This window comes from Salmo salar, chromosome 21, assembly GCF_965601325.2.
Source record: "Salmo salar chromosome 21, fSalSal1, whole genome shotgun sequence".
Taxonomy (NCBI): domain Eukaryota; kingdom Metazoa; phylum Chordata; class Actinopteri; order Salmoniformes; family Salmonidae; genus Salmo; species Salmo salar.
The window spans coordinates 58,351,214-58,377,500 of record NC_138311.1 but is presented as its reverse complement, the minus strand read 5'-3'; the positions used below and the strand labels follow the sequence as shown (position 1 = coordinate 58,377,500).

At 47.2% G+C, this 26,287-nt stretch overlaps 2 protein-coding genes across 4 annotated transcripts in view; one reads left to right on the top strand and one right to left on the bottom strand.

Annotated features, from left to right (window-relative positions):
* The window catches only part of ankzf1 (ankyrin repeat and zinc finger peptidyl tRNA hydrolase 1), a 52,151-nt gene extending 37,421 nt beyond the window's left edge, over positions 1 to 14,730 (top strand). For 2 of the 3 annotated variants that reach the window (XM_082967265.1, XM_082967264.1), the window contains 4 exons: positions 2,573 to 2,684; positions 3,092 to 3,259; positions 3,362 to 3,432; positions 13,423 to 14,730. In XM_082967265.1, coding sequence (XP_082823391.1) covers positions 2,573 to 2,684; positions 3,092 to 3,259; positions 3,362 to 3,432; positions 13,423 to 13,558 — 487 coding nt within the window. In that variant the 3' untranslated portion in view covers positions 13,559 to 14,730. The remainder of the gene's footprint in view (positions 1 to 2,572; positions 2,685 to 3,091; positions 3,260 to 3,361; positions 3,433 to 13,422) is intronic. The other variant, XR_014382081.1, reaches the window with a different exon arrangement.
* The window catches only part of glb1l (galactosidase, beta 1-like), a 54,908-nt gene continuing 43,260 nt past the window's right edge, over positions 14,640 to 26,287 (bottom strand). The window contains exons 12-16 of the mRNA XM_045704937.2: positions 24,393 to 24,482; positions 18,310 to 18,423; positions 16,431 to 16,562; positions 15,737 to 15,964; positions 14,640 to 15,528 (exon numbers count right to left, since the gene is read on the bottom strand). Of these exons, the coding sequence (XP_045560893.1) occupies positions 15,301 to 15,528; positions 15,737 to 15,964; positions 16,431 to 16,562; positions 18,310 to 18,423; positions 24,393 to 24,482 (792 nt within the window). The 3' untranslated portion in view covers positions 14,640 to 15,300. The remainder of the gene's footprint in view (positions 15,529 to 15,736; positions 15,965 to 16,430; positions 16,563 to 18,309; positions 18,424 to 24,392; positions 24,483 to 26,287) is intronic.

The following is a 26,287-nucleotide window of genomic DNA, read 5'->3' as shown; positions in this document are numbered from 1 at the left end:
GCTCTAAAATGTGAAGTTTTGTCACCGAACACAATGCCACAGACGTCTCAAGTTTTGAGGGAGCGTGCAATTGGCATGCTGATTGCAGGAATGTCCGCCAGAGCTGTTGCCAGATCATTTAATGTTCATTTCTCTATCATAAGCCGCCTCCAACATCGTTTTAGAGAATTTGGCAGTACATCCAACCGGCCTCACAACCGCAGACCACGTGTGTGGGCGAGCGGTTTGCTGATGTCATTGTTGTGAACAGAGTGCCCCATGGTGGCGGTGGGGTTATGGTATGGGCCCCATGGTGGAGGTGGGGTTATGGTATGGGCCCCATGGTGGAGGTGGGGTTATGGTATGGGCCCCATGGTGGAGGTGGGGTTATGGTATGGGCCCCGTGGTGGAGGTGGGGTTATGGTATGGGCCCCGTGGTGGAGGTGGGGTTATGGTATGGGCCCCGTGGTGGAGGTGGGGTTATGGTGTGGGGCAGGCATAAACTACGGACAACAAACACAATTGCATTTTGTTGATGGCAATTTGAATGCACAGAGATACCGTGACGAGATCCTGAGGCCCATTGTCGTGCCATTCATCCGCCACCATCACCTCATGTTTCAGCATGATAATACACGGCCCCATGTCGCAAGGACCTGTACACAATTCCTGGAAGCTGAAAAGGTCCCAGTTCTTCCATGGCCTGCATACTCACCAGACACGTCACCCATTGAGCATGTTTGGGATGCTCTGGATCGACATGTACGACAGCGTGTTCCAGTTCCCGCCAATATACAGAAACTTCACACAGCCATTGAAGAGGAGTGGGACAACATTCCACAGCCTGATCAACTCTATGTGAAGGAGAGATGTCGCGTGCTGCATGAGGCAAATGGTGGTCACACCAGATACTGACTGGTTTTCTGATACAAGCCCCAACTTTTTATTTTTTTATTTAGGTATCTGTGACCAACAGATCTGTATTCCCAGTCATGTTAAATTCATAGATTAGGGACTAATTAATTAATTTCAATTGACTGATTTCCTTATGAACTGTAACTATGTTGCATTTATACTCTCTCTCTGTGTGTGTGAGATATATAATCACACAGTACCAGTCAAAAGTTTTAGAACACCTACTCATTCTAGGGTTTTTCTTTATTTGACTATATTTTACATTGTATAATAATAGTGAAGACATCAAAACTAAGAAATAACACACATGGAATCATGTAGTAACCAAAAAAGTGTTAAATAAATCAAAATATATTTTATATTTGAGATTCTTCAAAGTAGCCACCCTTTGCCTTGATTACAGCTTTGCAAACTCTTGGCATTCTCTCAACCAGTTTCACCTGGAATTATTTTCCAACAGTCTTGAAGGAGTTCCCAAGTGCACTTGTTTGGTGCGTTTCCTTCACTCTGCGGTCCAACTCATCCGAACCATCTCAATTGGGTGAGATGATAGTCCCACTAAGCCCAAACCAGATGGGATGGCGTATTGCTGCAGAATGCTGTGTTAGCCATGCTGGTTAAGTGTGCCTTGAATTCTAAATAAATCACAGACAGTGTCACCAGCAAAGCACCATCACACCTCTTCCTCCATGCTTCACGGTGGGAACCTCACGTGCGGAGATCATCCGTTCACCTACTCTGCATCTCACAAAGACACGGCGGTTGGAACCAGAAATCTCAGATTTGGACTCATCAGACCAAAGGACAGATTGCCACCAGTCTAATGTCCATTGCTCGTGTTTCTTGGCCCAAGCAAGTCTCTTCTTATTATTGGTGTCCTTTAGTAGTGGTTTCTTTGCAGCAATTCAACCATGAAGCCCTGATTCACACAGTCTCCTCTGAACAGTTGATGTTGAGATGTGTCTGTTACTTGAACTCTGTGAAGCATTTATTTGGGCTGCAATTTCTGAGGCTGGTAACTCTAATGAACTTATCCTCTGCAGCAGAGGTAACTCTGGGTCTTCCATTCCTGTGGTGATCCTCATGAGAGCCAGTTTCATCATAGCGCTTGATGGTTTTTGTGACTGCACTTGAAGAAACTTTCAAAGTTCTTGACATTTTCCGGATTGCCTGACCTTCATGTCTTAAAGTAATGATGGACTGTCGTTTCTCTTTGCTTATTTGAGCTGTTCTTGCCATAATATGGACTTGGTCTGTATACCACCCCTACCTTGTCACAACACAACTGATTGGCTCAAACACATTAACTTTTAACAAGGCACAACTGTTAATTGAAATGCATTCCAGGTGACTACTTCATGAAGCTGGTTGAGAGAATGCAAAGCTGTCATGAAGGCAAAGGGTGGCTACTTTGAAGAATCTCAAAGAAAAAATACATTTAGATTTTGCCACTTTTGGTTACTACATGATTCCACATGTGTTGATGTCTTCACTACTATTCTACAACGTAGAAAATAGTCAAAATAAAGAAACACTTGAATGAGTAGGGGGGGGGGGGGAGTAATTGTCTTTAAATGAAAAGCACGTTACAAATTGTATGTATTATTATTATTATTATAATAACAAGCTGTTTATATGTTATTAAAAAGAGAGGAAACGTGTTGCTTTGTGTCCACAGAGATCAAACAGGCCAGACTCCCTACATTGTTGCTCCAGACAAGGATACTAGAAACGTGTTTAGGAAGTACATGGCTGATCACCCTGACAGATACAACTACAGCAGGGCTCTGGTGAGCTGTCGTTCCAGTTGTCTAGTTACAGGTCACATTTTAAACTTGAGTAGCGCTGTGGAACAACAACAAACCAGCAATCAAGTGTCCAAAGATGTACAGGACTTGGACACTTTAAGGACTTTGTGATAAAGCTGTGAAGTGTAATCAGCCAGTTAAGAGTCCACTTTCTGTCAATCAAATGGAATAAATGAAATGTGGATTCTGTTGTCTAGGAGTTAGCTAGACAGAGAAGTAACGTGGGCCATTTCACATGATGACACATTTCCTAGCACACGAAATACCATTTAATAAAACATATTTTTATTTTCCAAAGATGTACAGTTTATTTTTATTTTATTTTTTTTTATTTTTTTTTTGAGCTCTTCGTGATACAGCAGTCTAACGTCGAACCTCTTCCTTTTAAGGTTCCTGGGCCGCTGACGGCGGAGTTGGAGTCCAAGAAAACGGAGAAGAAAAAGGCTCAGAAAGCAGCTCAGAAAACGAGGGAGAAAGCGCAGAAAGAACAGAGGAAGCAACTAGAGATGGAAGCTGAGGAGAAGAAAAGATTTGCCTCCTTAAGCGACCGAGAGAAGGTATGAAAACAGATCTTTTTGTAATATATATATATTTTTTTTGATGCGGTACATGAATTTGTTTCAAAACGAGCGGCTTGACTGTCAAATTTCCTCCCGCAGAGAGCACAGGCTGCAGAGAAGAGGTTGGCAGAGCATAAGGCATCAGCAGGGGGAGATTTTTCAAACACCAGGTAACATTACAAAGATCTGGGTCATTTAGTCAAACAACCTCTCTTTCTCTTTTGACTCACCGAACACAAAACCATGTTAGACTAATGAATACGTCGCGTTGCTCAATAAATAGCAGAACAGTCTGGTTCTGTACCGAAGGCAAACGTTGTTCTGTATTGAGTCAACACATTTTCTTTCATTCGTCTAGGAGTCTAGTGGTCTCTCCTGTCGTATACAGTATCGTCTAGGAGTCTCTCCTGTCGTATACAGTATCGTCTAGGAGTCTAGTGGTCTCTCCTGTCGTATACAGTATCGTCTAGTGGTCTCTCCTGTCGTATACAGTATCGTCTAGTGGTCTCTCCTGTCGTATACAGTATCGTCTAGGGGTCTAGTGGTCTCTCCTGTCGTATACAGTATCGTCTAGGGGTCTAGTGGTCTCCCCTGTCGTATACAGTATCGTCTAGGAGTCTAGTGGTCTCTCCTGTCGTATACAGTATCGTCTAGTGGTCTCTCCTGTCGTATACAGTATCGTCTAGTGGTCTCCCCTGTCGTATACAGTATCGTCTAGTGGTCTCCCCTGTCGTATACAGTATCGTCTAGTGGTCTCTCCTGTCGTATACAGTATCGTCTAGGGGTCTAGTGGTCTCTCCTGTCGTATACAGTATCGTCTAGTGGTCTCTCCTGTCGTATACAGTATCGTCTAGTGGTCTCTCCTGTCGTATACAGTATCGTCTAGGGGTCTAGTGGTCTCCCCTGTCGTATACAGTATCGTCTAGGGGTCTAGTGGTCTCTCCTGTCGTATACAGTATCGTCTAGTGGTCTCTCCTGTCGTATACAGTATCGTCTAGGAGTCTAGTGGTCTCTCCTGTCGTATACAGTATCGTCTAGGGGTCTAGTGGTCTCTCCTGTCGTATACAGTATCGTCTAGGAGTCTCTCCTGTCGTATACAGTATCGTCTAGGAGTCTAGGGGTCTCTCCTGTCGTATACAGTATCGTCTAGGAGTCTAGGGGTCTCTCCTGTCGTATACAGTATCGTCTAGGGGTCTATCCTGTCGTATACAGTATCGTCTAGTGGTCTCTCCTGTCGTATACAGTATCGTCTAGGAGTCTAGTGGTCTCTCCTGTCGTATACAGTATCGTCTAGGGGTCTAGTGGTCTCTCCTGTCGTATACAGTATCGTCTAGGGGTCTCTCCTGTCGTATACAGTATCGTCTAGGGGTCTAGTGGTCTCTCCTGTCGTATACAGTATCGTCTAGGAGTCTAGGGGTCTCTCCTGTCGTATACAGTATCGTCTAGGGGTCTCTCCTGTCGTATACAGTATCGTCTAGGGGTCTCTCCTGTCGTATACAGTATCGTCTAGTGGTCTCTCCTGTCGTATACAGTATCGTCTAGGAGTCTAGTGGTCTCTCCTGTCGTATACAGTATCGTCTAGGAGTCTAGTGGTCTCTCCTGTCGTATACAGTATCGTCTAGGAGTCTAGTGGTCTCTCCTGTCGTATACAGTATCGTCTAGGGGTCTAGTGGTCTCTCCTGTCGTATACAGTATCGTCTAGGGGTCTAGTGGTCTCTCCTGTCGTATACAGTATCGTCTAGTGGTCTCTCCTGTCGTATACAGTATCGTCTAGGAGTCTAGTGGTCTCTCCTGTCGTATACAGTATCGTCTAGGGGTCTCTCCTGTCGTATACAGTATCGTCTAGGGGTCTCTCCTGTCGTATACAGTATCGTCTAGTGGTCTCTCCTGTCGTATACAGTATCGTCTAGGGGTCTAGTGGTCTCCCCTGTCGTATACAGTATCGTCTAGGGGTCTAGTGGTCTCTCCTGTCGTATACAGTATCGTCTAGGGGTCTAGTGGTCTCCCCTGTCGTATACAGTATCGTCTAGTGGTCTCTCCTGTCGTATACAGTATCGTCTAGGGGTCTAGTGGTCTCCCCTGTCGTATACAGTATCGTCTAGGGGTCTAGTGGTCTCTCCTGTCGTATACAGTATCGTCTAGTGGTCTCTCCTGTCGTATACAGTATCGTCTAGGGGTCTAGTGGTCTCCCCTGTCGTATACAGTATCGTCTAGTGGTCTAGTGGTCTCTCCTGTCGTATACAGTATCGTCTAGTGGTCTCTCCTGTCGTATACAGTATCGTCTAGGGGTCTAGTGGTCTCTCCTGTCGTATACAGTATCGTCTAGGGGTCTAGTGGTCTCTCCTGTCGTATACAGTATCGTCTAGGGGTCTAGTGGTCTCTCCTGTCGTATACAGTATCGTCTAGGGGTCTAGTGGTCTCTCCTGTCGTATACAGTATCGTCTAGGAGTCTAGGAGTCTCTCCTGTCGTATACAGTATCGTCTAGGGGTCTCTCCTGTCGTATACAGTATCGTCTAGGAGTCTAGTGGTCTCTCCTGTCGTATACAGTATCGTCTAGGGGTCTAGTGGTCTCTCCTGTCGTATACAGTATCGTCTAGGAGTCTAGTGGTCTCTCCTGTCGTATACAGTATCGTCTAGTGGTCTATCCTGTCGTATACAGTATCGTCTAGGGGTCTAGTGGTCTCTCCTGTCGTATACAGTATCGTCTAGGAGTCTAGTGGTCTCCTGTCGTATACAGTATCGTCTAGGGGTCTCTCCTGTCGTATACAGTATCGTCTAGGGGTCTAGTGGTCTCTCCTGTCGTATACAGTATCGTCTAGGAGTCTAGGGGTCTCTCCTGTCGTATACAGTATCGTCTAGTGGTCTCTCCTGTCGTATACAGTATCGTCTAGGGGTCTAGTGGTCTCCCCTGTCGTATACAGTATCGTCTAGGGGTCTAGTGGTCTCTCCTGTCGTATACAGTATCGTCTAGGGGTCTAGTGGTCTCCCCTGTCGTATACAGTATCGTCTAGTGGTCTCTCCTGTCGTATACAGTATCGTCTAGGAGTCTAGTGGTCTCTCCTGTCGTATACAGTATCGTCTAGGAGTCTAGTGGTCTCTCCTGTCGTATACAGTATCGTCTAGGGGTCTAGTGGTCTCTCCTGTCGTATACAGTATCGTCTAGGAGTCTAGTGGTCTCTCCTGTCGTATACAGTATCGTCTAGGGGTCTCTCCTGTCGTATACAGTATCGTCTAGGGGTCTCTCCTGTCGTATACAGTATCGTCTAGGGGTCTAGTGGTCTCCCCTGTCGTATACAGTATCGTCTAGGAGTCTAGTGGTCTCTCCTGTCGTATACAGTATCGTCTAGTGGTCTCTCCTGTCGTATACAGTATCGTCTAGTGGTCTCCCCTGTCGTATACAGTATCGTCTAGTGGTCTCTCCTGTCGTATACAGTATCGTCTAGTGGTCTAGTGGTCTCTCCTGTCGTATACAGTATCGTCTAGTGGTCTAGTGGTCTCTCCTGTCGTATACAGTATCGTCTAGGGGTCTAGTGGTCTCTCCTGTCGTATACAGTATCGTCTAGTGGTCTCTCCTGTCGTATACAGTATCGTCTAGGGGTCTAGTGGTCTCTCCTGTCGTATACAGTATCGTCTAGTGGTCTCTCCTGTCGTATACAGTATCGTCTAGGAGTCTAGTGGTCTCTCCTGTCGTATACAGTATCGTCTAGGGGTCTAGTGGTCTCTCCTGTCGTATACAGTATCGTCTAGGAGTCTCTCCTGTCGTATACAGTATCGTCTAGGAGTCTAGTGGTCTCTCCTGTCGTATACAGTATCGTCTAGGGGTCTCTCCTGTCGTATACAGTATCGTCTAGGAGTCTAGTGGTCTCTCCTGTCGTATACAGTATCGTCTAGGAGTCTCTCCTGTCGTATACAGTATCGTCTAGGGGTCTCTCCTGTCGTATACAGTATCGTCTAGTGGTCTCTCCTGTCGTATACAGTATCGTCTAGGAGTCTAGTGGTCTCTCCTGTCGTATACAGTATCGTCTAGGGGTCTCTCCTGTCGTATACAGTATCGTCTAGGGGTCTAGTGGTCTCTCCTGTCGTATACAGTATCGTCTAGGGGTCTAGTGGTCTCTCCTGTCGTATACAGTATCGTCTAGGAGTCTAGTGGTCTCTCCTGTCGTATACAGTATCGTCTAGGGGTCTAGTGGTCTATCCTGTCGTATACAGTATCGTCTAGTGGTCTCTCCTGTCGTATACAGTATCGTCTAGTGGTCTCTCCTGTCGTATACAGTATCGTCTAGGAGTCTAGTGGTCTCTCCTGTCGTATACAGTATCGTCTAGGAGTCTAGTGGTCTCTCCTGTCGTATACAGTATCGTCTAGGAGTCTAGTGGTCTCTCCTGTCGTATACAGTATCGTCTAGGGGTCTAGTGGTCTCTCCTGTCGTATACAGTATCGTCTAGTGGTCTCTCCTGTCGTATACAGTATCGTCTAGGAGTCTAGTGGTCTCTCCTGTCGTATACAGTATCGTCTAGGGGTCTCTCCTGTCGTATACAGTATCGTCTAGGGGTCTCTCCTGTCGTATACAGTATCGTCTAGTGGTCTCTCCTGTCGTATACAGTATCGTCTAGTGGTCTCCCCTGTCGTATACAGTATCGTCTAGGGGTCTAGTGGTCTCTCCTGTCGTATACAGTATCGTCTAGGGGTCTAGTGGTCTCCCCTGTCGTATACAGTATCGTCTAGTGGTCTCTCCTGTCGTATACAGTATCGTCTAGGGGTCTAGTGGTCTCCCCTGTCGTATACAGTATCGTCTAGGGGTCTAGTGGTCTCTCCTGTCGTATACAGTATCGTCTAGTGGTCTCTCCTGTCGTATACAGTATCGTCTAGGGGTCTAGTGGTCTCCCCTGTCGTATACAGTATCGTCTAGTGGTCTAGTGGTCTCTCCTGTCGTATACAGTATCGTCTAGTGGTCTCTCCTGTCGTATACAGTATCGTCTAGGGGTCTAGTGGTCTCTCCTGTCGTATACAGTATCGTCTAGGGGTCTAGTGGTCTCTCCTGTCGTATACAGTATCGTCTAGGGGTCTAGTGGTCTCTCCTGTCGTATACAGTATCGTCTAGGGGTCTAGTGGTCTCTCCTGTCGTATACAGTATCGTCTAGGAGTCTAGGGGTCTCTCCTGTCGTATACAGTATCGTCTAGGGGTCTAGTGGTCTCTCCTGTCGTATACAGTATCGTCTAGGGGTCTCTCCTGTCGTATACAGTATCGTCTAGGGGTCTCTCCTGTCGTATACAGTATCGTCTAGTGGTCTCTCCTGTCGTATACAGTATCGTCTAGGGGTCTAGTGGTCTCCCCTGTCGTATACAGTATCGTCTAGGGGTCTAGTGGTCTCTCCTGTCGTATACAGTATCGTCTAGGGGTCTAGTGGTCTCCCCTGTCGTATACAGTATCGTCTAGTGGTCTCTCCTGTCGTATACAGTATCGTCTAGGGGTCTAGTGGTCTCCCCTGTCGTATACAGTATCGTCTAGGGGTCTAGTGGTCTCTCCTGTCGTATACAGTATCGTCTAGTGGTCTCTCCTGTCGTATACAGTATCGTCTAGGGGTCTAGTGGTCTCCCCTGTCGTATACAGTATCGTCTAGTGGTCTAGTGGTCTCTCCTGTCGTATACAGTATCGTCTAGTGGTCTCTCCTGTCGTATACAGTATCGTCTAGGGGTCTAGTGGTCTCTCCTGTCGTATACAGTATCGTCTAGGGGTCTAGTGGTCTCTCCTGTCGTATACAGTATCGTCTAGGGATCTAGTGGTCTCTCCTGTCGTATACAGTATCGTCTAGGGGTCTAGTGGTCTCCCCTGTCGTATACAGTATCGTCTAGGGGTCTAGTGGTCTCTCCTGTCGTATACAGTATCGTCTAGTGGTCTCTCCTGTCGTATACAGTATCGTCTAGGGGTCTAGTGGTCTCCCCTGTCGTATACAGTATCGTCTAGTGGTCTAGTGGTCTCTCCTGTCGTATACAGTATCGTCTAGTGGTCTCTCCTGTCGTATACAGTATCGTCTAGGGGTCTAGTGGTCTCTCCTGTCGTATACAGTATCGTCTAGGGGTCTAGTGGTCTCTCCTGTCGTATACAGTATCGTCTAGGGGTCTAGTGGTCTCTCCTGTCGTATACAGTATCGTCTAGGGGTCTAGTGGTCTCTCCTGTCGTATACAGTATCGTCTAGGGGTCTAGTGGTCTCTCCTGTCGTATACAGTATCGTCTAGGGGTCTAGTGGTCTCTCCTGTCGTATACAGTATCGTCTAGGGGTCTAGTGGTCTCTCCTGTCGTATACAGTATCGTCTAGGAGTCTAGGGGTCTCTCCTGTCGTATACAGTATCGTCTAGGGGTCTAGTGGTCTCTCCTGTCGTATACAGTATCGTCTAGGGGTCTCTCCTGTCGTATACAGTATCGTCTAGGGGTCTCTCCTGTCGTATACAGTATCGTCTAGTGGTCTCTCCTGTCGTATACAGTATCGTCTAGGGGTCTAGTGGTCTCCCCTGTCGTATACAGTATCGTCTAGGGGTCTAGTGGTCTCTCCTGTCGTATACAGTATCGTCTAGGGGTCTAGTGGTCTCCCCTGTCGTATACAGTATCGTCTAGTGGTCTCTCCTGTCGTATACAGTATCGTCTAGGGGTCTAGTGGTCTCCCCTGTCGTATACAGTATCGTCTAGGGGTCTAGTGGTCTCTCCTGTCGTATACAGTATCGTCTAGTGGTCTCTCCTGTCGTATACAGTATCGTCTAGGGGTCTAGTGGTCTCCCCTGTCGTATACAGTATCGTCTAGTGGTCTAGTGGTCTCTCCTGTCGTATACAGTATCGTCTAGTGGTCTCTCCTGTCGTATACAGTATCGTCTAGGGGTCTAGTGGTCTCTCCTGTCGTATACAGTATCGTCTAGGGGTCTAGTGGTCTCTCCTGTCGTATACAGTATCGTCTAGGGATCTAGTGGTCTCTCCTGTCGTATACAGTATCGTCTAGGGGTCTAGTGGTCTCTCCTGTCGTATACAGTATCGTCTAGGAGTCTAGGGGTCTCTCCTGTTGTATACAGTATCGTCTAGGGGTCTCTCCTGTCGTATACAGTATCGTCTAGGAGTCTAGTGGTCTCTCCTGTCGTATACAGTATCGTCTAGGGGTCTAGTGGTCTATCCTGTCGTATACAGTATCGTCTAGGGGTCTAGTGGTCTCTCCTGTCGTATACAGTATCGTCTAGGAGTCTAGTGGTCTCTCCTGTCGTATACAGTATCGTCTAGGGGTCTCTCCTGTCGTATACAGTATCGTCTAGGGGTCTCTCCTGTCGTATACAGTATCGTCTAGTGGTCTCTCCTGTCGTATACAGTATCGTCTAGGGGTCTAGTGGTCTCCCCTGTCGTATACAGTATCGTCTAGGGGTCTAGTGGTCTCTCCTGTCGTATACAGTATCGTCTAGGGGTCTAGTGGTCTCCCCTGTCGTATACAGTATCGTCTAGTGGTCTCTCCTGTCGTATACAGTATCGTCTAGGAGTCTAGTGGTCTCCCCTGTCGTATACAGTATCGTCTAGTGGTCTCTCCTGTCGTATACAGTATCGTCTAGGAGTCTAGGAGTCTCTCCTGTCGTATACAGTATCGTCTAGTGGTCTCTCCTGTCGTATACAGTATCGTCTAGGAGTCTAGTGGTCTCTCCTGTCGTATACAGTATCGTCTAGGAGTCTAGTGGTCTCTCCTGTCGTATACAGTATCGTCTAGGAGTCTAGTGGTCTCTCCTGTCGTATACAGTATCGTCTAGGGGTCTAGTGGTCTCTCCTGTCGTATACAGTATCGTCTAGTGGTCTCTCCTGTCGTATACAGTATCGTCTAGGAGTCTAGTGGTCTCTCCTGTCGTATACAGTATCGTCTAGGGGTCTCTCCTGTCGTATACAGTATCGTCTAGTGGTCTCTCCTGTCGTATACAGTATCGTCTAGGGGTCTAGTGGTCTCCCCTGTCGTATACAGTATCGTCTAGGGGTCTAGTGGTCTCTCCTGTCGTATACAGTATCGTCTAGGGGTCTAGTGGTCTCCCCTGTCGTATACAGTATCGTCTAGTGGTCTCTCCTGTCGTATACAGTATCGTCTAGGGGTCTAGTGGTCTCCCCTGTCGTATACAGTATCGTCTAGGGGTCTAGTGGTCTCTCCTGTCGTATACAGTATCGTCTAGTGGTCTCTCCTGTCGTATACAGTATCGTCTAGGGGTCTAGTGGTCTCCCCTGTCGTATACAGTATCGTCTAGTGGTCTAGTGGTCTCTCCTGTCGTATACAGTATCGTCTAGTGGTCTCTCCTGTCGTATACAGTATCGTCTAGGGGTCTAGTGGTCTCTCCTGTCGTATACAGTATCGTCTAGGGGTCTAGTGGTCTCTCCTGTCGTATACAGTATCGTCTAGGGGTCTAGTGGTCTCTCCTGTCGTATACAGTATCGTCTAGGGGTCTAGTGGTCTCTCCTGTCGTATACAGTATCGTCTAGGGGTCTAGTGGTCTCTCCTGTCGTATACAGTATCGTCTAGGAGTCTAGGGGTCTCTCCTGTCGTATACAGTATCGTCTAGGGGTCTAGTGGTCTCTCCTGTCGTATACAGTATCGTCTAGGGGTCTCTCCTGTCGTATACAGTATCGTCTAGGGGTCTCTCCTGTCGTATACAGTATCGTCTAGTGGTCTCTCCTGTCGTATACAGTATCGTCTAGGGGTCTAGTGGTCTCCCCTGTCGTATACAGTATCGTCTAGGGGTCTAGTGGTCTCTCCTGTCGTATACAGTATCGTCTAGGGGTCTAGTGGTCTCCCCTGTCGTATACAGTATCGTCTAGTGGTCTCTCCTGTCGTATACAGTATCGTCTAGGGGTCTAGTGGTCTCCCCTGTCGTATACAGTATCGTCTAGGGGTCTAGTGGTCTCTCCTGTCGTATACAGTATCGTCTAGTGGTCTCTCCTGTCGTATACAGTATCGTCTAGGGGTCTAGTGGTCTCCCCTGTCGTATACAGTATCGTCTAGTGGTCTAGTGGTCTCTCCTGTCGTATACAGTATCGTCTAGTGGTCTCTCCTGTCGTATACAGTATCGTCTAGGGGTCTAGTGGTCTCTCCTGTCGTATACAGTATCGTCTAGGGGTCTAGTGGTCTCTCCTGTCGTATACAGTATCGTCTAGGGATCTAGTGGTCTCTCCTGTCGTATACAGTATCGTCTAGGGGTCTAGTGGTCTCTCCTGTCGTATACAGTATCGTCTAGGAGTCTAGGGGTCTCTCCTGTTGTATACAGTATCGTCTAGGGGTCTCTCCTGTCGTATACAGTATCGTCTAGGAGTCTAGTGGTCTCTCCTGTCGTATACAGTATCGTCTAGGGGTCTAGTGGTCTATCCTGTCGTATACAGTATCGTCTAGGGGTCTAGTGGTCTCTCCTGTCGTATACAGTATCGTCTAGGAGTCTAGTGGTCTCTCCTGTCGTATACAGTATCGTCTAGGGGTCTCTCCTGTCGTATACAGTATCGTCTAGGGGTCTCTCCTGTCGTATACAGTATCGTCTAGTGGTCTCTCCTGTCGTATACAGTATCGTCTAGGGGTCTAGTGGTCTCCCCTGTCGTATACAGTATCGTCTAGGGGTCTAGTGGTCTCTCCTGTCGTATACAGTATCGTCTAGGGGTCTAGTGGTCTCCCCTGTCGTATACAGTATCGTCTAGTGGTCTCTCCTGTCGTATACAGTATCGTCTAGGAGTCTAGTGGTCTCCCCTGTCGTATACAGTATCGTCTAGTGGTCTCTCCTGTCGTATACAGTATCGTCTAGGAGTCTAGGAGTCTCTCCTGTCGTATACAGTATCGTCTAGTGGTCTCTCCTGTCGTATACAGTATCGTCTAGGAGTCTAGTGGTCTCTCCTGTCATATACAGTATCGTCTAGGGGTCTAGTGGTCTCTCCTGTCGTATACAGTATCGTCTAGGGGTCTAGTGGTCTCTCCTGTCGTATACAGTATCGTCTAGGAGTCTCTCCTGTCCTATACAGTATCGTCTAGGGGTCTCTCCTGTCGTATACAGTATCGTCTAGGAGTCTCTCCTGTCGTATACAGTATCGTCTAGGAGTCTAGTGGTCTCTCCTGTCGTATACAGTATCGTCTAGGGGTCTAGTGTGTTTCTAACTCCATGTTCTCTCCTCTCTACCAGGCGGTGTTGGCAGTGTGGGGAGTCCCTGGTGGGAAAGGTCCCGTTTCAATACCTAGACTTCAGCTTCTGCACCCCTCGCTGTGTCCAGGAGCACCGAAAGGCTAATGTGGCTAACAGGAGCAAAGCAGCGAACTGACTGTCATGTTGCTACCGCCACCACCCTACCATACTGTTGCCACTTCACTATAGAAGCCTCAGGCCTACTAATCTGTTAGTTGGTGGGCCCAGAGCCCTAACTGAACCAAGCCACAGGGCCCAGAGCCCGCAGACCCAACTGAACCAAGCCACAGGGCCCAGAGCCCGCAGACCCAACTGAACCAAGCCACAGGGCCCAGAGCCCGCAGACCCAACTGAACCAAGCCACAGGGTCCAGAGCACGCAGACCCAGAGATACCTAAGTCAATCTGCAGGGCCCAGTGATCTTGCCCGTCTGATAGGAACAAAAATGCATAGAAATAGAATGAATAGAACAGACAAATGATTGACTTGAATGGGGACTCCCGTTCTAATCGTTATATTTCTATGCATTTAATCCTAATCAAATAGGACCCGGTGTCTCAAGATGAGCGGGCTTGTTACGGCTGGATCCAGTTTAACTCGGGACGATCTGAGTTGTAGCGCCGTTGGAAATCTAAAGGTCATTGAGCCGACATGCAGCGTTTACCGTGGAAGCTGTCCAGGTCTGATCCCGGGTTAACTGGTGTCAGATTAAATCATTCTGTTGGCTCCTCCAGGTCTGAACCCGGGTCAACTGGTGTCAGATTAAATCATTCTGTTGGCTCCTCCAGGTCTGAACCCGGGTCAACTGGTATCATTCTGATGGTTCCTCCAGGTCTGAACCCGGGTCAACTGGTATCATTCTGATGGTTCCTCCAGGTCTGAACCCGGGTCAACTGGTATCATTCTGATGGTTCCTCCAGGTCTGAACCCGGGTCAACTGGTGTCAGATTAAATCATTCTGCTGGTTCCTCCAGGTCTGAACCCGGGTCAACTGGTATCATTCTGTTGGTTCCTCCAGGTCTGAACCCGGGTCAACTGGTGTCAGATTAAATCATTCTGTTGGCTCCTCCAGGTCTGAACCCGGGTCAACTGGTGTCAGATTAAATCATTCTGTTGGTTCCTCCAGGTCTGAACCCGGGTCAACTGGTATCAGATGAAATCATTCTGTTGGTGTCGAATGGAATAATAATAATAAACAATATTAATTCAACTGTATGTGTGATGATGAAATACTGTTTATTAATGTACACTGTTTTTTTTGGGGGGGGGGGAAATTGATTTATTAAAAGGTATAAAGTACCACAGCAACTCGTGTTATTTTTTAAAATAATGTCAAAACAATGATTACCATAATACTATCATCGATTTATTCATACCTGCGTGAGTTAAACACAGAAACCTTTAAGTTTCCTTTTTTAAACAGATCATCGAAATGCAGCGGAGACAGAAACTGGAAGTCTGGCTCAGCGGTTGTTATACAAAACATTTTTACATTTTTTACATTTTAGTAATTTAGCAGACGCTCTTATCCAGAGCGACTTACAGTAGTGAATGCATACATTTCATACATTTTTTTTTCTTTTTCTCTCCGTACTGGTCCCCCGTGGGAATCGAACCCACAACCCTGGCGTTGCAAACACCATGCTCTACCAACTGAGCCACACAGAGTGCTGAAATTACTTGATACAGGATATGTTTACACATACATCGATTTGATAGACGATTGGAGTGTATTAGCTCATGCTGCAGATAAGAAGTAGTTGGACAGAGACTTATTCGGAGGGATTGATTGATTGATTGGCTGTCTGTCGTGTGTCTCTCTCTGTGTGTGTGTCAACTATGAAGAAACTGATTCTCTGAGGTAATGTAGCTGCGGTGTCATGTCTGTCTGTCTGTGGTCTGTGATGTCTTGCCGGAAGTGCTGTTGAGCTGGGGCCGGTCCATAAAGAGGACCCTGGTGTGAGGAGGGGCCCTCTCTAGCTCCAGAACTGTGATATTGTTGGGCTGGGTGGGGCTGAGCAAGGGGCCCGGGACGTACAGGGTCTGCTGGGGACCTCTCTTAGGCCAGTACCTGCCCAGGTTCACCCCGTTGATCCACACTTGTCCCTGGGAACAGTGGAAAGGCAAGAGGGGAGACAGTCAGTCTCAGTAGAGGATTTGAGCCCCAAGAAGGAACTTATATAGTGAACACGAGGACACACACATCTCTTGTTCTTCTGAGAGCCATTGTGTTCATAGATCTCCGTATTGGTAAAGTACTAAACTAGTATTTTCTGTACTAGTAGCATTAACTCAGTATTGATTATGTCCTCACCTTGGTCCATTCATTGAGTCGGAGAAAGGTGTCCCAGGCCAGACCGTTGGTAGTCAGGGTGCCCTGGTAGAAGACTGGCCCATCTGAAGCCCCTCTGACTGGGTCGAGTGGGGAACGTCGCTGGCCCGACTGGGGCCATCCGGAGGCGATGGCTCCGTCGATGTCCAGAGGATAGATCTGCCAATCTGTCAGCACATCTTTACCAATGATCAGGTTACTCAACAGGCCCTGCGAAAAAATACAGACATGACCAAGAAATCCAACTGTTAAGTCAATTCCTTAGCCCGAGTGCCAGACTGTTTGTTGGTGCTTTTGTCAACACCTCGTAAGTCATTGTCGTTAAGGGTTTATCACTCCGCTCCTCTGAACTCTCCGCTGGCTCCCACTTGCGACTCATCCATTTCAAAACCCTGGGCTTGCCTACAGAGGCTTGAAGGTGTGTCCATTCCTTAGCCTGAGTGCCAGTCTATTTGTGCTATTATGCCTACTCATTGTCATGAGAAGTTTGGCAAATACTCCTGTGAACATTCCTGTGATAGACTCAAATAACTGGATAGTTTTTCCTCTTGGATATTGGAGTCTGGATCCTTTATTGGTCCAGCGCACTTCACTTCCATAAATCCTGAACTGCTAAAACTTCTATTTTATTCAGATCAAGATATAAACATACGTCTGTCTACTGAAGTAGACTTGCCTTGAAGTCGTTGATCTTGCTGCCAAAGTTGACTCGTCCCATGTTCTCTACTAGAACGTCAACCTGGTCCCCCTGCTTCCCTGTTACGTTCATCACCAGAGTCGTGTCTCTCTCCAGCAGCCCCTGAAACACCTGTACAGGAAGAGCACACAACCTCTGAACAACCATCACACAAGCTCTGTACAACATGCCGACCATCACACAACCTCTGTTCAACATGCTGACCATCACACAACCATCACACAAGCTCTGTACAACATGCCGACCATCACACAACCTCTGTACAACATGCCGACCATCACACAAGCTCTGTACAACATGCCGACCATCACACAACCTCTGTTCAACATGCTGACCATCACACAACCATCACACAAGCTCTGTACAACATGCCGACCATCACACAACCTCTGTTCAACATTCTGACCTTCACACAACCTCTGTACAACATGCTGACAGGACAACCTCCCAATCGAATACTTATGTAGGATTCTGGAGCGTCGCCTGACATTCTGTTCACGTTGCAAAATTAAAATGTACACGTTAATAATTTCATCCAAACTGCTGACGGGCGTCTGCAAGTCCCGCCTCTCCCATCTCCTCATTGGTTGTTTTGGAGCATATACCCACGTGGCATCTCCTCATTGGTTGTTTTGGAGCATATAGCCACGTGGGTGATTGAAAGAGGACCGGAGGTCCGCGCTCCAGTCCAGTTGGTGGTGGTAATGTACCTTAAAGTTGGTTACCAACCTCCAGATTAAAATCCACAGAAGACAACGACTCAAGAAGCTTCCCCCTTTATTTTATTTTTATATATCTGTGGATTAGATTAAATGTCGGGAATAGAGATCACATGATTTTTGTGTGACTCAAAATACTACCAAAGATCCTGTCCCCCGAAATGAATATCGTTTGTTCAGAGTTCGTTTTGATATTTCAACCTGCCTGTCTTGATTCCCACCTGGTGTGGATGGACAAAATCAACACGCATGTGCTCGGTATAGTCAGCAGCGTTTTCCACAACCAGTAAGGGCACCGTCTGACTGACCAGACAAGAGGACAACACTGGAGGTGTGACAGACAGACACCTACCCCTTTAAGACAGACAGACACCTACCCCTTTAAGACAGACAGACAGACAGAGAGGCACCTACCCCATTAAGACAGACAGACACCTACCCCATTAAGACAGACAGACAGCTACCCCTTTAAGACAGACAGACAGACAGAGAGGCACCTACCCCATTAAGACAGACAGACAGAGAGGCACCTACCCCATTAAGACAGACAGACAGAGAGGCACCTACCCCATTAAGACAGACAGACACCTACCCCATTAAGACAGACAGAGACACCTACCCCATTAAGACAGACAGACAGATAGACAGACACCTACTCCATGGACAAACATCTACTCCAGACAGACCTATGCCCATTCATGAACTCCATTCAGGACAGACTGAGAGACACGCCTACCCCACGGACAGAGACATATGCCCGGTAATGAACCAGGACAGACAGACCTACCCCACAGACGGACAGACGCCTACCCCACGGACGGACGGACGGACCTCTACCCCACGGACGGACAGACGCCTACCCCACGGACAGAGACATGAACCAGGACAGACAGACCTACCCCACGGACGGACGGACGGACCTCTACCCCACGGACGGACAGACGCCTACCCCACGGACAGAGACATGAACCAGGACAGACAGACCTACCCCACAGACGGACAGACGCCTACCCCACGGACGGACGGACGCCTACCCCCTTTAAGACAGACAGACACCTACCCCATTAAGACAGACAGACACCTACCCCATTAAGACAGACAGACACCTACCCCATTAAGACAGACAGAGAGGCACCTACCCCACAGACAGAGACATATGCCCGGTCATGAACCCCATTCAGAGGAGAGATTAGGGGTGTGTCTTCTGGCAGGTCCCTGGGCAGTTTGGTCCGGTACAGCATGAAGCCATAGTACTAAACAGAGTAGATACAGCATGAAGCCATAGTACTAAACAGAGTAGATACAGCATGAAACCATAGTACTAAACAGAGTAGGTACAGCATGAAGCCATAGTACTAAACAGAGTACATACAGCATGAAGCCATAGTACTAAACAGAGTAGGTACAGCATGAAGCCATAGTACTAAACAGAGTAGGTACAGCATGAAGCCATAGTACTAAACAGAGTAGATACAGCATGAAGCCATAGTACTAAACAGAGTAGGTACAGCATGAAGCCATAGTACTAAACAGAGTAGGTACAGCATGAAGCCATAGTACTAAACAGAGTAGGTATAGCATGAAGCCATAGTACTAAACAGAGTACATACAGCATGAAGCCATAGTACTAAACAGAGTAGATACAGCATGAAGCCATAGTACTAAACAGAGTAGATACAGCATGAAGCCATAGTACTAAACAGAGTAGATACAGCATGAAGCCATAGTACTAAACAGAGTAGATACAGCATGAAGCCATAGTACTAAACAGAGTAGATACAGCATGAAACCATAGTACTAAACAGAGTAGGTACAGCATGAAGCCATAGTACTAAACAGAGTAGGTACAGCATGAAGCCATAGTACTAAACAGAGTAGATACAGCATGAAGCCATAGTACTAAACAGAGTAGATACAGCATGAAACCATAGTACTAAACAGAGTAGGTACAGCATGAAGCCATAGTACTAAACAGAGTAGATACAGCATGAAGCCATAGTACTAAACAGAGTAGATACAGCATGAAGCCATAGTACTAAACAGAGTAGATACAGCATGAAACCATAGTACTAAACAGAGTAGGTACAGCATGAAGCCATAGTACTAAACAGAGTAGATACAGCATGAAGCCATAGTACTAAACAGAGTAGATACAGCATGAAGCCATAGTACTAAACAGCATGAAGCCATAGTACTAAACAGAGTAGGTACAGCATGAAGCCATAGTACTAAACAGAGTAGATGCAGCATGAAGCCATAGTACTAAACAGAGTAGATACAGCATGAAGCCATAGTACTAAACAGAGTAGATACAGCATGAAGCCATAGTACTAAACAGAGTAGGTACAGCATGAAGCCATAGTACTAAACAGCATGAAGCCATAGTACTAAACAGAGTAGATACAGCATGAAGCCATAGTACTAAACAGAGTAGATACAGCATGAAGCCGTAGTACTAAACAGAGTAGATACAGCATGAAGCCATAGTACTAAACAGAGTAGATACAGCATGAAGCCATAGTACTAAACAGCATGAAGCCATAGTACTAAACAGAGTAGATACAGCATGAAGCCATAGTACTAAACAGAGTAGATACAGCATGAAGCCGTAGTACTAAACAGAGTAGGTACAGCATGAAGCCATAGTACTAAACAGAGTAGGTACAGCATGAAGCCATAGTACTAAACAGAGTAGGTACAGCATGAAACCATAGTACTAAACAGAGTAGATACAGCATGAAGCCATAGTACTAAACAGAGTAGGTACAGCATGAAGCCATAGTACTAAACAGAGTAGATACAGCATGAAGCCATAGTACTAAACAGAGTAGATACAGCATGAAGCCATAGTACTAAACAGAGTAGATACAGCATGAAACCATAGTACTAAACAGAGTAGATACAGCATGAAGCCATAGTACTAAACAGAGTAGGTACAGCATGAAACCATAGTACTAAACAGAGTAGGTACAGCATGAAACCATAGTACTAAACAGAGTAGGTACAGCATGAAACCATAGTACTAAACAGAGTAGGTATAGCATGAAGCCATAGTACTAAACAGAGTAGATACAGCATGAAGCCATAGTACTAAACAGAGTAGATACAGCATGAAGCCATGGTTTCCCCAGGATAGAGACCTACCCTCCATAACTATACCAGATGGTTCCCCCAGGATAGAGACCTACCCTCCATAACTATACCAGATGGTTTCCCCAGGATAGAGACCTACCCTCCATAACTATACCAGATGGTTTCCCCAGGATAGAGACCTACCCTCCATAACTATACCAGATGGTTTCCCCAGGATAGAGACCTACCCTCCATAACTATACCAGATGGTTTCCCCAGGATAGAGACCTACCCTCCATAACTATACCAGATGGTTCCCCCAGGATAGAGACCTACCCTCCATAACTATACCAGATGGTTTCCCAGGATAGAGACCTACCCTCCATAACTATACCAGATGGTTTCCCCCAGGATAGAGACCTACCCTCCATAACTATACCAGATGGTTTCCCCCAGGATAGAGACCTACCCTCCATAACTATACCAGATGGTTTCCCCAGGATAGAGACCTACCCTCCATAACTATACCAGATGGTTTCCCCCAGGATAGAGACCTACCCTCCATAACTATACCAGATGGTTTCCCAGGATAGAGACCTACCCTCCATAACTATACCAGATGGTTCCCCCAGGATAGAGACCTACCCTCCATAACTATACCAGATGGTTTCCCCCAGGATAGAGACCTACCCTCCATAACTATACCAGATGGTTTCCCCCAGGATAGAGACCTACCCTCCATAACTATACCAGATGGTTTCCCCAGGATAGAGACCTACCCTCCATAACTATACCAGATGGTTTCCCCCAGGATAGAGACCTACCCTCCATAACTATACCAGATGGTTTCCCCCAGGATAGAGACCTACCCTCCATAACTATACCAGATGGTTTCCCCAGGATAGAGACCTACCCTCCATAACTATACCAGATGGTTTCCCCAGGATAGAGACCTACCCTCCATAACTATACCAGATGGTTTCCCCAGGATAGAGACCTACCCTCCATAACTATACCAGATGGTTTCCCCAGGATAGAGACCTACCCTCCATAACTATACCAGATGGTTTCCCCAGGATAGAGACCCACCCTCCATAACTATACCAGATGGTTTCCCCAGGATAGAGACCTACCCTCCATAACTATACCAGATGGTTTCCCCCAGGATAGAGACCTACCCTCCATAACTATACCAGATGGTTTCCCCAGGATAGAGACCTACCCTCCATAACTATACCAGATGGTTTTCCCAGGATAGAGACCTACCCTCCATAACTATACCAGATGGTTTCCCCAGGATAGAGACCTACCCTCCATAACTATACCAGATGGTTTCCCCAGGATAGAGACCTACCCTCCATAACTATACCAGATGGTTTCCCCAGGATAGAGACCTACCCTCCATAACTATACCAGATGGTTTCCCCAGGATAGAGACCTACCCTCCATAACTATACCAGATGGTTTCCCAGGATAGAGACCTACCCTCCATAACTATACCAGATGGTTTCCCCAGGATAGAGACCCACCCTCCATAACTATACCAGATGGTTTCCCCAGGATAGAGACCTACCCTCCATAACTATACCAGATGGTTTCCCAGGATAGAGACCTACCCTCCATAACTATACCAGATGGTTTCCCCCAGGATAGAGACCTACCCTCCATAACTATACCAGATGGTTTCCCCCAGGATAGAGACCTACCCTCCATAACTATACCAGATGGTTTCCCCAGGATAGAGACCTACCCTCCATAACTATACCAGATGGTTTCCCCCGGGATAGAGACCTACCCTCCATAACTATACCAGATGGTTTCCCCAGGATAGAGACCTACCCTCCATAACTATACCAGATGGTTTCCCCAGGATAGAGACCTACCCTCCATAACTATACCAGATGGTTCCCCCAGGATAGAGACCTACCCTCCATAACTATACCAGATGGTTCCCCCAGGATAGAGACCTACCCTCCATAACTATACCAGATGGTTTCCCCAGGATAGAGACCTACCCTCCATAACTATACCAGATGGTTTCCCCCAGGATAGAGACCTACCCTCCATAACTATACCAGATGGTTTCCCCCAGGATAGAGACCTACCCTCCATAACTATACCAGATGGTTTCCCCAGGATAGAGACCTACCCTCCATAACTATACCAGATGGTTTCCCCAGGATAGAGACCCACCCTCCATAACTATACCAGATGGTTTCCCCAGGATAGAGACCTACCCTCCATAACTATACCAGATGGTTTCCCCCAGGATAGAGACCTACCCTCCATAACTATACCAGATGGTTTCCCCAGGATAGAGACCTACCCTCCATAACTATACCAGATGGTTTTCCCAGGATAGAGACCTACCCTCCATAACTATACCAGATGGTTTCCCCAGGATAGAGACCTACCCTCCATAACTATACCAGATGGTTTCCCCAGGATAGAGACCTACCCTCCATAACTATACCAGATGGTTTCCCCAGGATAGAGACCTACCCTCCATAACTATACCAGATGGTTCCCCCAGGATAGAGACCTACCCTCCATAACTATACCAGATGGTTTCCCCCAGGATAGAGACCTACCCTCCATAACTATACCAGATGGTTTCCCCCAGGATAGAGACCTACCCTCCATAACTATACCAGATGGTTTCCCCCAGGATAGAGACCTACCCTCCATAACTATACCAGATGGTTTCCCCCAGGATAGAGACCTACCCTCCATAACTATACCAGATGGTTTCCCCAGGATAGAGACCTACCCTCCATAACTATACCAGATGGTTTCCCCCAGGATAGAGACCTACCCTCCATAACTATACCAGATGGTTTCCCCAGGATAGAGACCTACCCTCCATAACTATACCAGATGGTTTCCCCAGGATAGAGACCTACCCTCCATAACTATACCAGATGGTTTCCCCAGGATAGAGACCTACCCTCCATAACTATACCAGATGGTTTCCCCAGGATAGAGACCTACCCTCCATAACTATACCAGATGGTTTCCCAGGATAGAGACCTACCCTCCATAACTATACCAGATGGTTTCCCCCAGGATAGAGACCTACCCTCCATAACTATACCAGATGGTTTCCCCCAGGATAGAGACCTACCCTCCATAACTATACCAGATGGTTTCCCCAGGATAGAGACCTACCCTCCATAACTATACCAGATGGTTTCCCCCGGGATAGAGACCTACCCTCCATAACTATACCAGATGGTTTCCCCAGGATAGAGACCTACCCTCCATAACTATACCAGATGGTTTCCCCAGGATAGAGACCTACCCTCCATAACTATACCAGATGGTTCCCCCAGGATAGAGACCTACCCTCCATAACTATACCAGATGGTTCCCCCAGGATAGAGACCTACCCTCCATAACTATACCAGATGGTTTCCCCAGGATAGAGACCTACCCTCCATAACTATACCAGATGGTTTCCCCAGGATAGAGACCTACCCTCCATAACTATACCAGATGGTTTCCCCCAGGATAGAGACCTACCCTCCATAACTATACCAGATGGTTTCCCCCAGGATAGAGACCTACCCTCCATAACTATACCAGATGGTTTCCCCAGGATAGAGACCTACCCTCCATAACTATACCAGATGGTTTCCCCAGGATAGAGACCTACCCTCCATAACTATACCAGATGGTTTCCCAGGATAGAGACCTACCCTCCATAACTATACCAGATGGTTTCCCCCAGGATAGAGACCTACCCTCCATAACTATACCAGATGGTTTCCCCCAGGATAGAGACCTACCCTCCATAACTATACCAGATGGTTTCCCCAGGATAGAGACCTACCCTCCATAACTATACCAGATGGTTTCCCCAGGATAGAGACCTACCCTCCATAACTATACCAGATGGTTTCCCCCAGGATAGAGACCTACCCTCCATAACTATACCAGATGGTTTCCCCAGGATAGAGACCTACCCTCCATAACTATACCAGATGGTTTCCCCCAGGATAGAGACCTACCCTCCATAACTATACCAGATGGTTTCCCCCAGGATAGAGACCTACCCTCCATAACTATACCAGATGGTTTCCCCCAGGATAGAGACCTACCCTCCATAACTATACCAGATGGTTTCCCAGGATAGAGGTTGGACACCTACCTGGTTCATCTCTTCAAAAGACAGAGGGTACTGTGAGCGAACAGGACCCTGAGGTGACAGCGTCCCCAACAGGCTGCTGAGGTTTCCTACCTACCAATGAGAGCAGAGGTTGAAGTCATACAGTATGTTGTACTGTGGTTTATTTCTCCTTTAACTAGGGCATCTCCTTTAACTAGGGCATCTCCTTTAACTAGGGCATCTCCTTTAACTAGGGCATCTCCTTTAACTAGGGCATCTCCTTTAACTAGGGCATTGGTTTACAACCTGCAGGTCGTCCACACATTTCTTTGGTAGATAAAAAAAAAAATATATATATATATATATATATATATATATGGGGAAATCAAATCAAATTGTATTAGTCACATGCGCCGAACACAACAGGTCTTGACCTTACAGTGAAATACTTACTTACGAGCCCCTGACCAACAATGCAGTTTAAAAAATAAAAGTAACAAGTAATTAAAGAGCAGCGGTAAAATAACAATAGCGAGGCTATATACAGGGGGGGGGGGGGGGGTACCGGTACAGAGTCCATATACAGGGGGCACCGGTTAGTTGAGGTAATATGTACATGTGGGTAGAGTTTTATTAAAGTGACTATGCATAGATGATAACAACAAAGTAGCAGTGGTGTAAAAGAGGGGGAGGGAGGGGGCAATGCAAATAGTCTGGGTAGCCATTTGATTAGATGTTCAGGAGTCTTATGGTTTTGTGGGGTAGAAGCTGTTTAGAAGCCTCTTGGACCTAGACTTGGTGCTCCGGTACCGCTTGCCGTGTGGTAGCAGAGAGAACAGTCTGTGACTGGGGGTGACTGGAGTCTTTGGCAATTTTTAGGGCCTTCCTCTGACACCACCTGGTGTAGAGGTCCTGGATGGCAGGAAGCTTGGCCCCAGTGATGTACTGGGCCATACGCACTACCCTCTAGTGCCTTGCGTTCGGAGGCCGAGCAGTTGCCATACCAGGCAGTCAGGATGCTCTCGATGGTGCAGCTGTAGAACCTTTTGAGGATCTGGGGAACCATGCCAAATCTTTTCAGTCTCCTGAGGGAGAATAGGTTTTGTCGTGCCCTCTTCACGACTGTCTTGGTGTGTTTGGACCATTCAAGTTTGTTGGTGATGTGGACACCAAGGAACTTGAAGCTCTCAACCTGCTCCATTGCAGCCCCGTCGATGAGAATGGGGGCGTGCTCAGTCCTCTTTTTCCTGTAGTCCACAATCATCTCCTTCATCTTGCTCACGTTGAGGGAGAGGTTTTTGTCCTGGCACCACACTGCCAGGTCTCGGACCTCCCTATAGGCTGTCTCATCGTTGTCGGTGATCAGGCCTACCACTGTTGTGTTGTCGGCAAACTTAATGATGGTGTTGGAGTCGTGCCTGGCCATGCAGTCATGGGTGAACAGGGAGTACAGGAGGGGACTGAGCATGCACCCTTGAGGGGCCCCTGTGTTGAGGATCAGCGTGGCAGATGTGTTGTTACCTACCCTTACCACCTGGGGGGCGGCCCGTCAGGAAGTCCAGGATCCAGTTGCAGAGGGAGGTGTTTAGTCCCAGGGTCCTTAGCTTAGTGATGAGCTTTGAGGGCACTATGGTGTTGAACGCTGAACTGTAGTCAATGAATAGCATTCTCAACATAAGTGTTCCTGTTGTCCAGGTGGGAAAGGGCAGTGTGGAGTGCAATAGAGATTGCATTATCTGTGGATCTGTTGGGGCGGTATGCAAATTGGAGTGGGTCTAGGGTTTCTGGGATAATGGTGTTGATGTGAGCCATGACCAGACTTTCAAAGCACTTCATGGCTACAGACGTGAGTGCTACGGGTCGGTAGTCATTTAGGCAGGTTACCTTACTGTTCTTGGGCACAGGCACTATGGTGGTCTGCTTAAAACATGTTGGTA